The sequence below is a fragment of the Plasmodium chabaudi genome (assembly GCF_900002335.3).
Source record: "Plasmodium chabaudi chabaudi strain AS genome assembly, chromosome: 13".
Taxonomy (NCBI): domain Eukaryota; phylum Apicomplexa; class Aconoidasida; order Haemosporida; family Plasmodiidae; genus Plasmodium; species Plasmodium chabaudi.
In genome coordinates, this window is record NC_030113.2 from 1,059,796 (window position 1) to 1,074,614 (window position 14,819).

Below are 14,819 nucleotides of genomic sequence, written 5' to 3' on the forward strand. Positions count from 1 at the left end.
CTATTGATTTATTTCCTTATGCTTGATCTTTAACCCATTTTGTCATGCACTGCTTTCTACACAATTCGTTGTTTGTGCACGTTTCGTTAAAAAATAAGTATATGAAAAAACTAATAAATTTTCACATTTACTTATACATTTTGTAGGTTATTCTATTTCACCATCATTTTAGTTTTATGCCGATTATCCTGGGATTATTATATTTTGTTTTGTTTGTTGTGTGCGTGTAACTTTTATTTGCCTTTCCAATTATAAACATGATTAAAAAAGATGAATAACAATTATGGAAACTTATCAAATGAATATCAAAGGAAACTTATAACAGGTATATTCCTTTTACCGTTATTTTAATTTATATATTTTTTTAAATTATTTTTGGCATTTCCTACATATATGAACTTTTTCCTTATCATATCTTCCTACTTTTTATAGCCTCCATAAGGAAAGACGTAAAAGAAAATGAAGAAGCACACAATTCGAGAATGTATCCAAATACAAATTTGGATAAAAACGATTTTATTTTATACCTGGAATTATTATTTGAAGACTTGGTCATTTCGAGATATTTGTTTGATATAAGGTAATTGGAAAAAGTGCAATATTCAATTATTTTTTTTGATAGACCTATTTACATATAATAATAAAAAAAAATGAAATTTCATGGCTTAATATATATTCATAATACAGTTCCCAATTTAATTGCAAATATATTTTTCCAAAATTTAATAAAATGTTTATAGAGATGATCAAGGAACATCAATCCGGAATAGCGTCCAAATCACAAGATATATAATAATGAAAAGTGATAATCATATAATGGGAACTTGTGTATCGAATAAAATAATATTATGTTATAATAATGATAAAGAAAGTAATATAATTTTAAAAAAAATTATTGAAAAATTAAAAGAAGAATATTGTATTTTATTAAAATTAGAAAATGTTGTAAATAATAATTATGGGGAAATAGAAAAATGCTTATTGTCTTATATAATTCAATTTACATTAGTTTGTAAATATTTAGAAAGTGGTAAATGGATACATATTGGAGATAATATGGATACAATTATAGAATCAAAATTTTATGATAGTAATTGTAAATATTTCAATTGTATTGGCTTCAAATTTAATATACTAAATAATGAATATAATATATTAAATCAAATAAAAAAACAAAATTATAAATATATAATTAAAATCCACTTAAAAATTAGTATTCATATTTATAAAGTATTGCCATTAAATGATGTGTGTGAAAATATGTATGTCTATTGTTTGCCTCGTTGTTCTATGAAAGCAACTATTTTAAATATTGTCGAATCAAATATAAATGAAAAGAAAAAAATTAATTATAAAACATATTGGCTTGACACACATGGATATATATTAAATAATAACAGTATTGAAAAAATTATTAAAGTTAAATTATATAAAGGTATATTTAATTATCCTCAAGGAGTTTTATTAAGAGAAAATATTTATAAAATTAATACACCAATACACAAAGATCAATTTTTTTATATTTGTAAATTTTTAAATAAATTTGAATTATTAAAAAGTTCGACAATTAAATTATTGACATATTCAGAAGGTCTTAAATTTGACCCTATTTATAATGATATCTTACAAAAGAGTGCTAAGCAAAATATAAACCAAGACCAATTTTATAATCAAATACAATCATTATGTAATAATAAATTTTCTCAAAGTCAAATTAATGATGATATGGCTGATAAAAATAAACGAGAGACCTATTACAACAATGCATATAGTATGTATGGAAATACTCTTACTACGTCGACTAAATCTATAAATATAAATTTGTCTACTAAACCAAAAGAAACCCCAATTAATAAGAGAAATCATATATATGCCCATGAAAAAGAAAAAAACATCGACACATTTCTAACTGAATCAACTCAAAACTATCAAAAAATCGCTAGAAATAACAGTGATAATAATCCGGAAAGTAATAGGAGAAGCAATGCCAATCGTTACGAAATTGAAGATCGATTTTGCAAAGAAATAAAAAGCTTACCTTTGCAAAATAGAGATAGTGATTTGGATAAATACTTGCATCAAACTGCAAAAAATTATAAAACTACACATCCCGGAAATATAGATAAAGGGTTTGATAATATTAATACACAATTTATTTTTTCAAAAGATTTTCAAAATTTTATTGATAATATTGGTGAAGTGGCATTGTATAAAAATGATCAGTTACAAACTGTAGACTTTAACGAAAGAGAAAAAAAACGCCCAAATTTTGTCATAAATAGTAAACAAAATCATTTAGAAAATAAAAAATAAACACAAAATAATTTCCATATTTTTATTAACTACAATCTAAACCCTCCTATTATGCATATACAATGTTTAAAGTGGTTTTATCACAAGATATGTTTTATAGTATACTAAAATATTGGGTTTCCAAAATAAGTAAATAAAATATATGCATATATAATGACAATAATGGTATTAACTTAAATTTGTTTAAAGTCTACTATCCTTATAGCATAATAGTTCAATTGTTTCATATATATCAAGACAGGAACATTTTCAACAGGCTTAACAACTACGCATATTAATTTACCATGGGTAAATAAGTTTGTATGTATACATATTTCTTTATCTCTCTCTATATATATTTGCTTATTTATTATATTTCTATGCTTGCTAATTTCATTATGCCTTTTCACTTTTGATCACCCTTTTATTATTGTTGTGATTAAAGCGATTTTCCATTTGCAAATGAATAATAAAATTTTATATTTGCTATTATATATTAATTAATTTTTTATAATTTTTTTTATGAGTATTCACAATTTTTTTTGTTAAAAAAACTGTAACATTTCGATTAAATAAAACTACAATTATATTTTTTATTTTTGTTTGCCCTTCTTCCGTTGCTCATGTAAAAATGATTATATAAAAGTTTTTTATTCCCGTTACCAAAAAATAATAATTAAAAAAATAAAATATAAAAAATAATACTAAATATATTTCATAAAATAATACAAATTTGTAATAAAATGGAAATAATATAAAATAAACAAATCCAGCCAATTTTCTATAAAAAAATTATCCAGCAATTTGTTATTATATTGTGGGGTATATGTATTTATAAATAGAAAGACAAAAAATGAGATTAACATAAATACAAACTTTTAAGAAACATAATTTATATATTTTCAATCACATAAATACGAATAAGAATACACAAATTTATATATTTAAATTGATATAGAGAAGGGTTAAGTTTGATTTCATAATTTTGATAAATGTTATATTTTTTTCAAAATCATTTAGGAAAAAATAATACAACATTTAGCTATTTAAATTTTTTTTTTGAAAAAGTGAATATAAATATTTTTACAAAATGAGAAAACTGAAATATCATGAGCAAAAGTTGTTAAAAAAAGTAAATTTTTATGATTGGAAAAGGACACAAAATGTAAGAGAAGTTAAAGTATTAAGAAGATATGTAATTCAAAATAGAGAGGATTATACAAAATATAATAAAATATGTGGATATATTACAAAATTGGTATCAAAATTAAGATTATTACCTGAAAATGATGAATTTCGTATTAAAATGACAGACGAACTATTGGATAAATTATATGAAATGGGTTTAATAAATTGTAAATCAAGTTTGGCGGAATGTGAAAAATTATCTGTTTCTTCATTTTGTAGAAGAAGATTATCAGTAATGCTTGTTATGCTCAAATTCGTTCAAAATATTCAGCTAGCTATAACATATATTCAACAGGGAAATGTAAGAGTAGGAAATGACATAATTAACAATCCCGCTTTTCATATAAATAGAAATTTAGAAGATCATATCAAATGGGCAGATGGATCCAAAATTCTTAAACATATACAAAAACATCAAGCATCCAAAGATGATTATGAACTTTTAGGAAATTAACCAGAAATTAAAAAAAAATATATTATTATTCAAAAAGAAAGACAACAAGCCAATAGTAAACTTATATATTTTTTTTTTGTGTAGCATAATAATTAACACCTTTTTTAAGTCTATATTAATTCTTTTATAAAAAGTTAATTCATTTATTTCTTTCCACTTTTTTTCTGTATATGCATAATTCATATAATTAGTTATTTCTTTATATACTATTCCTTTTTAATATAATGTTTATAAACTTATAATTTTCCCTCAACGCAACCATTTAACTTGGTACAGTTTTTAAACCCTAATTTATAGTTCATTTTACAATATAAAAACGAAAGAAAGGAACTATAATCTATTGTAAGCCGAAAAGGTAAAGTAACAAATAATATGCAACCTCATAATTGAAAAAAGGACAGTATTTTTCTAAAACATAACAATGATATGCATGTATTATAAATATGCATATTCTGTTTGCTATTCTTTTTATGAGACTCTCTTAACAAATCTTGTATTAATTCGTTTTAATTACGTTTTTAAGAACTCCATATATAATATGCCCATATTTTGGTAGCACATTATGGAAAATGATTTTAAGATGCTTTAACTTTTTTAGTGTTGACTTTCTTTTTCTATATTTATTTCAATATAATGTCTTAGGTGATCGAATCTTTTCAAAGTTTAAGAATAGAACTTTTACATTTTTAAAATAAAAAATTATCTATATACTTGCATTATTTTTCGTAATTAAATAAAATTTAAAATACCAAGATATGTACTTCCATATTTGGTTAACCCTATTATATCATTTTAAGGCTTTTAAAAGAGAATAGTAAATAATATTTTTTACAGTATTATAGCAATAAAGGAAAAATAATGACAAATAAAAAAACAAATAAATGTTGAAAAAATTTATTATCATATATTTTTTTTATTTTATGTTCTATATCATGAAATACATTTATTTTTTGTTCTTAATCGGCTTATCCATTTTATGCATACCACTTGAATCACCAATTTGTGGGGAACAATTTTTTAAGGTTATCAATAAAGGTAATATGCTATATAAATATTATATTATATATATGGCACGCAAAACGATATATATAATATAATTACTTTGTAAACGCTTTGAACTTATTTGCTTTATTTTTTTATATATACCCATATATAGGGGAAAAAATATGTGCATATAATATAAATAAAGAAGGGCATTTTTGCCAATACTTTATAAATACAATACATAAAAAAATATTATAATTTGAAAAAAGGCAAAAAAGCAGTTATATATACATTATAATATATAAGCAATAGTATATGTATAATTTATGTGCTTTATTGCATTTTTAATAAAAAATATTATAATATATAAAAAGCAGAATAAATAAAATAATTTAAAATTATAAATAAAAATTAATAAAACAAAACATACTACAATTAACAAAATAAATATAAAATTTCAAAAGATACTTTAACAAATTATTATATAAATTCCATTTTAATAATTAAACAGAAAATTAATATATCTATGAATATACAATTTTAAAAAAATATTTTTTAAACAAATAAAAATCATTTCTTACCACATTTTTTAACATAATATTTAAATTAAATAAAAATGGAAAAATCAAAATTAGCAAAAGTTGAAAAAGTATTAGGAAGAACAGGAAGCAGAGGAGGTGTCATACAAGTAAGGGCACAATTTATGGGAGATAGCGAATTATCTGGTAGATTTTTAATTAGAAATGTTAAAGGTCCAGTAAGAGAAGGTGATATTTTAGCTTTATTAGAAACAGAAAGAGAAGCAAGAAGATTACGTTAATTTTAAGGTTATTCACAATATTATCAAATTAGTACATAAATTATATGCTATGCATATAGTATATATACAATTTGATAATAGTTGTGGTTAACCCTAAAAAATACACAGAAAGATATGAGTTGGTTTCAAGGCAAAACGGAAAACATAGAATCAGTAAAATTTTTTATAAAAATGATGCTGTTTTTTTTGGTTTTCTTATATACTAAGTAAAACTGAATTATTTTAATTATCGTTTACATAAAAAATATAAATAAATGTATATACATGCGTATACTATTTATTCTGTATTATTTTTTTATCGTATATATTTTTTTCTCCTGGACATAGTTTAAAAAAATTCCTTGTCATGTATATACTTATATTCATACATATGTACTATATATTATACACACTTAAAAAAAAAAAATAAAATATTTGATATAAAACTTTTTTCATATTAATCAAATATAACTGAAAAAGAATAATGCATATGCACATATGCCCCTGTTTTGTTATGATAATACTAGATAATCTGTATTATCAATCATATTTGCTATACTTATATTGGCAATATTATATAAGGAAAAATTGTATTTACAACTGCTCCGATTTTTTATTACCTCTATTTTTTGAGTATATCAAAACGGGGATAATAATAGGTGGGCTAATTACGAGTTCTTATATTTTTTTCGTCTTATGGAAAAAATAGAAAGTAACGAATTCTTTTCACCATTTTGTAGTTCTCTACAATTCTAAGCTTTTTTGCTTTTTGAATTTTTTAACTGAATTCGAAACATGGCTTTCTTTTTTTCTGGTATCTAAAAAGGGGAGAAAATACATAGAAACGTGTTTAAATATATGGGAAAATATTTTCTTGCCTTTCCTACATTTTCTCTATAACACACGTCATTAACTTTTAACATATGCAAAAAAATGGCAATACATGATGGATTTTATTTTATTTATTATCTCTTTAATGCTTACTTTATATAAATTTTTGTAATAGTCTGGGTCTGAAAAGATGGTGGTATTAATTTCTGTATGGTTGAGAACTTCCTTTATGTTTATTTTTTCGTCGAATTTTTCTAAGATTTTCACGTGGTTGTTTTTTGAATACAGAACTGAAATATAAAGCACAATGGTAAGAGATTGTCCATGGGAAAGGAAATTAAAAAATTATTGTAAATGTGAAAGAAACGAAACTAAGACATATTGTCTTCCTTTAAGAAGAAAAAATAGACACCCTACATTCATAATATATATAACATAGCAAAAAATATGTAAATAAAAAAGTACCTTTTGTTTGAATTCCCTGAGGACTAATAGTTAAGAATTCTCCATCTATATAATTATCTTTGAAATCACCACATAATATTGTACCATCAACAGAGGTAAGTATTCCACTTCCATGTTTTTTTCCTTGAAAATAATTACCTTCATAATAAGAAAAATGTGATGAGTCAGCCCATTTATAATATCCTTTCCCATGAAAAAGACCTTTCTCAAAATTACCAACATAAATATCTCCATTCTTAAATTCATATCTTCCGTTTTTATGTAAATATCCTTCATTTATATAACCTAATGCATGATCGCCATTTGCAAAAAAAAATTCTGCTTCTCCTGATTCTACATCGTTAGTAAAATTGCATGTATATTTTGTATTATCAGGTGCTGTTACAGTCCCTAATCCATGTCTCATATTTGATTCAAACTTGCCTTCATACATAAACCCTTCTTTTGTTTTATATATCCCATGCCCATGTTTTCTGTCATTACTCCATTGTCCTTCATAACTATCTCCTTCTAAATCTTTCCATTTCCCCATTCCATCTTTTTTCCCATTATAAAACTCACCTTCATATTCTTCTCCGTTTTTGTATTTTAAAACTCCCTTACCGTGTAATTTCCCATCCTGTAAAACAACAAAAATGGTGAGAGTAAAATGTGCATATATAGGTATGCATACAATATAATTGTGTTTGTCCTTTTTTTATGGTAATATATTTACATTGAATAAGCATATATGTAAATCGTATGCAAACGTACTAGTGTAGTTCCAACATAAACAGACCCATCATTTAATGTACGGGTTTCAATTGGAAGATCATCATAATTAATTGGTTTTCTCTTTTCATTATTCTCTTTCTGTCCGTTTTTTTTATTACTAGTTCCTGTCTTTGTAGATGATTTACAACAGCATCTCATTTTAAAGTTATATTTAGAAATATATGTATATCAAAATTAACAAATTTTATTTATCATGAAAAAAGGATGAAAATGGGCCTTAAAAAAGTAAAAACAGTTTTTATCAAAAATTTTAATTCTTTAAAAAAAATATATTATGCGTATATGCACACTTATTAAAAAATGTAACATGCCTTAATAAAAAAATTATTAAAGTTGTAGATATGTCTATTCAAATTTAATTCGGATAACAATTTTATTTAACTTTCATTCATTGTTTTCCTTAAAGTAAAATTAAATATATTTGTCTATGATGGAAAAAACAAAAGCAAAAAAATATATATTTTTATATTCTCATAGTTTTTGCTCGTTATAAAATGATGAATGAACTTTATAGTGTGCTTATATTTTTTTATTTAAATAAAATATACACACATGCATATATCTGCTTATTTTATATATATTTATAATAGACCATTGTTACACCTGTTACATGACAATTTTATAAATTCCGTTCGTCATTGTTTTTTTTTTTTTTTAAATATAATCACATTTTAAGTGTTACAAAATTTTGTTAATAAAAATAGTATGAAGTTTAATTAAGTTTACAAAAACAATCTAACAGTTGTGTCAGTCTAATTATTTTTTCGAATCACATATATATAAATATGCACACACATATACATCCATTTATATTTATAATATATCATTGGATATACTTTCATTATCTCATCAATTAGCTAGATTATATAAAAAATGACATTTTCATATATAATATACAGTTAATTGCATAATGTACATATAGAATTATAATGCATATCATATGGCTATTTAATTCCAATTATCAAATATGTCTTTTCTAAAATAAAAAAAAAAATGTAAAAAATGAATAACACCCATATATTTCAATATAATATTTTGCGTAATATATGTCTATACTATTTTAAATATAAATTACATTCCCAATAATCTGTCAACAATATCTCCTGAATTTTTAGTTCGGTCTTGTATCCATTGTTTCAATAAGAAAATATTATTATTCCACCTTTAAAATATAAAATAAAGAGAAAATGTAAAATCATTGCTACAAAAGCTAACATTGAAAGGTATGGGATGTGTCCAAATTTTGGTATGCCCATTAAAAGAGACAGAACCTAAAATATGAATATATATATGTACACATATTTTCATCACCTTTCTATAGATTCGGTAGCGAAATTGCTTTGGATTTTCATTTTCTCTATTTGTCTTATATCAGTTTTTTTTAATTTATCAAGTTCACTTTTTTTAATCTCTATACTATCCAATACATTTTTAACTTCTGTCAATATATCCTTTAGTTCGTCCTGATAAAACATAAAATCCTCATTGGCCATTTTATGAAAAAATATATATATGCATGATAAAGTATTTATAAATTAAAAAAATGTCGCTAGGAAAGAACAACCAATAAATGGTCATGTAGACAAAACAATAATATAAACTTTGTTCAATACATTTTTTAAAGATAATGAGTTCTCTAATTTAGTATAGATTTCCTTTTCCACTTTTGCCATTTCTTCATATTCCTCTTGTTTATCTCTTTAAAAAGTAAATAAATAAATATGTATATATTATGGGTAGCTATAGGTGGTTATGAAAAAATGAAATTTTTTATTGTAAACAAATTTAAATACTTCAATTCTTGATATTTATTTTGTAGAATAGAAGATTCTTCAGTTTTTAGAATCCTTTAAAACGTGTAGAAAAATTGACCGATTAAATATAAGCCTATATATGAATTTCATCTTTTAGTGTTGCTAAATAGAATTATGGATTAATAGGTATACCAAAAAACATTTTGTGCTCCAACCTTCTCGGATTTTATTTTGTTGTCATCAATCAATTGCTGAACTAAGTCTACATCAATTATAAACAAAAAAATAAATATTAAGAATGCTAATAGAACTATTAATCATGCCGATAGAAATATATTAACCTTTAACGAAGATTGATCGAATTCCCTTTTTTGGTGCTAAGGCTTCCAATTCTTTTAAAATAAAAAAAGATTCACTTTCAAGCATAATGTCATATAAAATTAATTTTTTGTCCTCATTACTTTTCCCTTTTTTTTTCATTATTACTTGTTAAAATGTAAGAATAGAATAATTTACAGTTATTACCACTTATATTTCTATTACTACTCTTGTTATAAACCTTTTTAGTATTTCCAAATATCTATCATCGATTTATTTGTATGCTATACCATATAATACAGAAAACCACTTAGCTTTTTTATAGACAATAAGCTGTATATACACTATTTATACATAATATGCTTATTTTTCGTTTTTACATATTAAATAGTATATTATTTAGAAAGCGTTTATATGCATTAAATCGATATAAATCTTTCTACGTAAATTTATTACAAAAATTAATTTTCAATATACACAAAAAAAGCGAAAAAAAATAGAGTTGTTTAATGGATTAGCTATGATAATATGACTAGCCAATATAAAAAAAAAAAAAAAATTAAATTATGTGTGCAGAATAACTGTCTTATATTAGACATTGTGAAAAATAGTAAAACCAATAGTTTAAAAAAAATGAAACTATAATATTTAAAGAGGTATAAATATTATAAAAAAAATTGAGAAAATTTTGAATTTCCTCAAAACAAAAAAAATTCCAAATTTCTAATTAAAAAAATTGCCTTGTTACATAATTTTTTTGTGATCAAAATTTGAAGAATCGTTTTTTTTTTTTTTGCTTATCATCCTTTGTAGCTTTTTTCGGGTTATCGACTTGCGCTGACACAAGTTTAATTTTATTTGATGTTTCTTCATATTTGTTTAATTCTTTTCTAATATCATCAATAGTGGAATTATTAGTGTTAGCATTCAATCCCTTTCCTATTTCATTTTTCACATGTGGGGTACCTATGCCTATATTTGTAAAAGGTGTTGATATTCCTGCTTCGGATATATTTGATGGATTAATTTTATACTTGGCATTTGATGAAAATAAATTATTTTGTGATATAGGTACTTCTTCTCTTTGTAAAACTGTATATGGTTTAAAATTTTGTGGATTCATATAATTATTATTATATCCATATTTGGGTGTTTCATACCCTGATACAAATGAAGTTAAATCTACCGATGTTAAACCATTTTCCATGTATGGAGTATATGAGCCAGTTAGTTTTGAGGTGGCTCCTACACTATAAATACCTTGAGCATAATTATTTTTTAATAAATCTTCATTTAAGTTATCACTTAAATTTATATGTTCAGGATAATCCATTAAATTATTTTTATCCTTATATTCAACATTTCGGCTTTTCTTTTCATCATCTTCATCATCTGAATTTACTATTTCACCATCTTTACTTCCTTTCTCTTTGTCTTCTTCTTCTTCTTCCTCCTCTTCGGAACTTTCGAAATGTTCAGAAATTTCACCCCATAAAAAGTCATCTGCATATTTATTATTACTTGCGTCATTGGTTCTCTGTGATATAAAATTGCCATAAACAATATTTCCGGACTCATCAACAGTTTCATATCTTGTTTTTATATTACTGCCTTGTCGATTTTGATTAGCAGTGAAATCAGAAGTAGTACCGTCACCAACACCTGGAGGAGCTAGTCCACCAGTATCTTGATTGGGATTGAACATTGTATTATGGCCAGGTTTGTTAATATTCTTTGTATTCATATCTTTAGTTAGTTCATTTAGACTTGGAATATTTAAATATGGGAATGATGGAGGTAAGCCATATTTTTGCATATTAACTAGCCAAGGTAATGGATCATTAGGCTGGATATTTAAAGCTTTTCTTAATCTTTCAGATATTACACCTGGTCTAAACTTTTTCGTTTTTAATTCAAATTCTTTTCCTTCATAATATACATCCGCAAATTTTACTAACTTTGGTTTTGTTGCATATTTAAAAAATGCATCATGGAGTGTTTGGTAATCTATATCCATGGTATGCAATTTGGGTCTAACTCTATCACGCATTTTTTGCTTCAATGATTTTTGTTCTTCTTTTTCTTTTATAGCTTGTCTTATTTCACTTATTTTTGTGTCTTCAATATATGGTGGTAAAACATATGGCAATTTTTCAATTCCCCTTTTCCCATGCATGTATTTTCGTTTTTGACACCATTGTTGAGGTACTGGGACAGAATTTTTTAAGCATTTTAGCCAAACACAAAAATATGGATCATTAGCTGTTGTGTCCCATATATCTACAAGTTCTGGTTTTGTTGCAAATTCTTTTAATTTCATTATTGATGGTCTTCTTAATAATTTTAATGCCTTTTTAGAAATGAATTCATTATTTTTCATTTCTTTTTCTTCGTCGTCATCTTCATTATCTGTATAAAATTCGTCCATAATAATTTTTTTATCCTCTTCTACCGGATACTCATTTTCTCCTTCATTCTCTTTAACAACTTTAAATCTTTTATATACGTCTTCAAAGTTTTCCATCATTCCTTCATCGATTTCTGTGAAAAGCACATGAACAGGTAATGAAAAAATGGTGTATTGATATATTTATGTGTGCCGGAAAATTGCATCACAATTTAAACACATTTTCAAGTAAGCAAATGTATGTATATGATTAAGCAAAATGAAGGTTTATCACAATTTTTTGCATTCACTATCTTACCTTCTTCTACATATTCAGCATATGCCTCATGATTAGGGGCAGTTGCATCATTGCTTGATTCATACGCATTGTTTGATGCATCATCCTTTTTTTCTTGCTTTAACTTCTTTGCATTCTTCTTTTTCTACAAAAATAGATAGAATAATTTTAAAATATTTTAATTATATGAATATTATCATGTCATTTTTCTTTGTGCATGTAATTTCTTATGGTAAAAAAATATTATTAGGAGTATAAAAGTATTTATAGTTTTATCCTCTTTTTACATACTATTTTTTTCATAAGATTCTTGGCTTTTATAGGATCGGTTTTCCTAAGCTCCTTAAATTTCTTGATATCTATTAAATCTGACACCGCCATTGGTTAAACTTTTAATTATTATGTTATACTTTATTTATGAAGTATTCTTTCCCAATACTCTTTTATTTTATGCTTGTAAATATTCACGTATTTTATACCCTTTATATTTTTCCTCAGAACATTATAATTTTATTTTTTGTTCGTTTTTTCCTTAACAAAAACATTGGATGTTTTAATTTTTTCATTTTATTATATAATTAAAAATTAAAACTAATCACCCTTCGCAATTTAAAATAAATTGGAATATGTCACAAAACGAGGGAAAATATAAGGTATCATTAATATTAGTGATAATATTATCGATAATATTAAATATAAAAATATAATGATTATACGATGATAAAATAAAAATGCGGATTTTTTTAATTCCCTTTATTTATTAAATAAAATAATATAATACGAGATATCATATATACATGAGTTGTATTTTTTTTTATTATTATATTTTTTTTTTTGTTATTTTCCCTTCTTATTTCTACATCAAATATTTGTATTAATATAAAAATGTTAGCATATTTTATTTTTATTTTTTTTGTGGGATTTTCATAAAATAGTAAGAATTTCTACATAACAAAAAAATCAAATAATAAAAATAATATGGAAAATATTTATGAACTCTCCCAATAATTGAAATTATATACATTTTTTGGAGGTTTGTAAAATATACCCATATCATCATATTTAAATTAAATGTTATGAAAAAATAAACAAAAATAATAAAATAAAAAAACAAAGAAAAATTAATTAATAATAAAAAAATTAAACCCCACAAATTATTATATTATTTATTATATCCTATAGCTTATCCATATCCAATAACAGATTTTTAATCATATGTAATTGCTCATTTTGTATAGCCATTAATTCATGAAACCTTAGTATATCATTTTGTCTTAATTCTTGGAAATCAGCAAATTTCTTTCTTATATTCCTATTACCTGAAATTAACAAAATTATAAAATATAACCATATTAAAATGTTACCATACACACACATAAAATATGTAAATGGCTCGTTAAATCCAGTATCTTGCGTATGCTCATGTAGGGATGCATATATTAAAAACCATAATACTATATTAAATCTGTAAGAAACACTTTCTCTTTAAACTGTTCACAAATTGTGTGGGATAAAAATGTTTATACCTTCATTGGTCAATTTAAGACGAAGTGATGCCTGAAAATTGGGAATTATAAAAAAAAGAAAATATGCGTTCACTAAAATTGTTAAATTAACTTTATATAAGCATATATCATAAATATGATGTCTATTATATTTGTATTATTATTTCATTTTTTATAAAAAAATAATATTTACATTTCTATTTTCTTCTAAAAAAAAGTTAATAGTTGGCTGAGGGGTTTCAACCTTTTCCGAAAATAAACTAGGAACAATTTGTTCAGTGTTTTTTACACCGCCACTTCCCTAAAAAGGTGTAATAAAACGAGGTGATTTATATTATCATTTTACTTATTGCTTTATTAGTATAAGTTTGTATATATATTAACTATCCATTGTGTCTCTATTTTTTTAAGAAAAAATAAGATGAGCATAAAAATGTGTAAAAATTCGATGAAAAAAAAATTATAATATGTCTATACTGTAGTTTGGGAAAACTTCGGATTTGCATATAGAACATCATTTTTTTTTGAACATGTTATGTCTATAATTTTTAAGAATAATATGGCAAGGTGAAAAAAAAGAAAAGTTTTTATTTTATTCATTATATATAGATTTATATGTAGACCCAGTGAGAAAAAAAAAATAAATAAAAGGAATGATTATGGGGAATCGTAAATGGGGCAAAATAAAATGATGACAGTACAACATATAAAATAATTTTACATATAATAATAAATATACAATTTTTACAAGCACAAATAATGTAGAAAATA

At 23.7% G+C, this 14,819-nt stretch overlaps 7 protein-coding genes across 7 annotated transcripts; 3 read left to right on the plus strand and 4 right to left on the minus strand.

Annotated features, from left to right (window-relative positions):
• Nucleotides 1–270: 270 nt before the first annotated feature.
• Nucleotides 271–2,313, plus strand: PCHAS_1328100 (conserved Plasmodium protein, unknown function; the record flags this gene model as incomplete). Its single annotated transcript, XM_016799232.1, has 3 exons — nucleotides 271–325; nucleotides 433–580; nucleotides 741–2,313. 3 exons carry the CDS (start codon nucleotides 271–273, stop codon nucleotides 2,311–2,313), a joined length of 1,776 nt encoding a protein of 591 aa, XP_016654551.1.
• Nucleotides 2,314–3,382: 1,069 nt separating this feature from the next.
• On the plus strand, nucleotides 3,383–3,934 carry PCHAS_1328200 (U3 small nucleolar ribonucleoprotein IMP3, putative; the record flags this gene model as incomplete). Its single annotated transcript, XM_016799234.1, has 1 exon — nucleotides 3,383–3,934. The coding sequence occupies one exon, from the start codon at nucleotides 3,383–3,385 to the stop codon at nucleotides 3,932–3,934; it is 552 nt and encodes a 183-aa protein (XP_016654552.1).
• Nucleotides 3,935–5,534: 1,600 nt separating this feature from the next.
• Nucleotides 5,535–5,738, plus strand: PCHAS_1328300 (40S ribosomal protein S28e, putative; the record flags this gene model as incomplete). Its single annotated transcript, XM_729936.1, has 1 exon — nucleotides 5,535–5,738. The coding sequence occupies one exon, from the start codon at nucleotides 5,535–5,537 to the stop codon at nucleotides 5,736–5,738; it is 204 nt and encodes a 67-aa protein (XP_735029.1).
• A 731-nt stretch (nucleotides 5,739–6,469) lies between these two features.
• On the minus strand, nucleotides 6,470–7,925 carry PCHAS_1328400 (MORN repeat protein, putative; the record flags this gene model as incomplete). The annotated part of the gene is made up of 4 exons (XM_016799235.1): nucleotides 6,470–6,535; nucleotides 6,702–6,838; nucleotides 7,014–7,632; nucleotides 7,767–7,925. The coding sequence occupies 4 exons, from the start codon at nucleotides 7,923–7,925 to the stop codon at nucleotides 6,470–6,472; spliced, it is 981 nt and encodes a 326-aa protein (XP_016654553.1).
• Nucleotides 7,926–8,735: 810 nt separating this feature from the next.
• Nucleotides 8,736–10,021, minus strand: PCHAS_1328500 (meiotic nuclear division protein 1, putative; the record flags this gene model as incomplete). The annotated part of the gene is made up of 7 exons (XM_016799236.1): nucleotides 8,736–8,763; nucleotides 8,863–8,949; nucleotides 9,099–9,250; nucleotides 9,401–9,485; nucleotides 9,581–9,634; nucleotides 9,734–9,803; nucleotides 9,883–10,021. 7 exons carry the CDS (start codon nucleotides 10,019–10,021, stop codon nucleotides 8,736–8,738), a joined length of 615 nt encoding a protein of 204 aa, XP_016654554.1.
• A 601-nt stretch (nucleotides 10,022–10,622) lies between these two features.
• PCHAS_1328600 (splicing factor 3B subunit 2, putative) lies at nucleotides 10,623–12,924 on the minus strand (the record flags this gene model as incomplete). The annotated part of the gene is made up of 3 exons (XM_733700.2): nucleotides 10,623–12,400; nucleotides 12,565–12,688; nucleotides 12,835–12,924. 3 exons carry the CDS (start codon nucleotides 12,922–12,924, stop codon nucleotides 10,623–10,625), a joined length of 1,992 nt encoding a protein of 663 aa, XP_738793.2.
• Nucleotides 12,925–13,719: 795 nt separating this feature from the next.
• PCHAS_1328700 (conserved Plasmodium protein, unknown function) lies at nucleotides 13,720–14,648 on the minus strand (the record flags this gene model as incomplete). The annotated part of the gene is made up of 4 exons (XM_016799237.1): nucleotides 13,720–13,862; nucleotides 14,070–14,100; nucleotides 14,242–14,349; nucleotides 14,526–14,648. 4 exons carry the CDS (start codon nucleotides 14,646–14,648, stop codon nucleotides 13,720–13,722), a joined length of 405 nt encoding a protein of 134 aa, XP_016654555.1.
• Nucleotides 14,649–14,819: the final 171 nt, after the last annotated feature.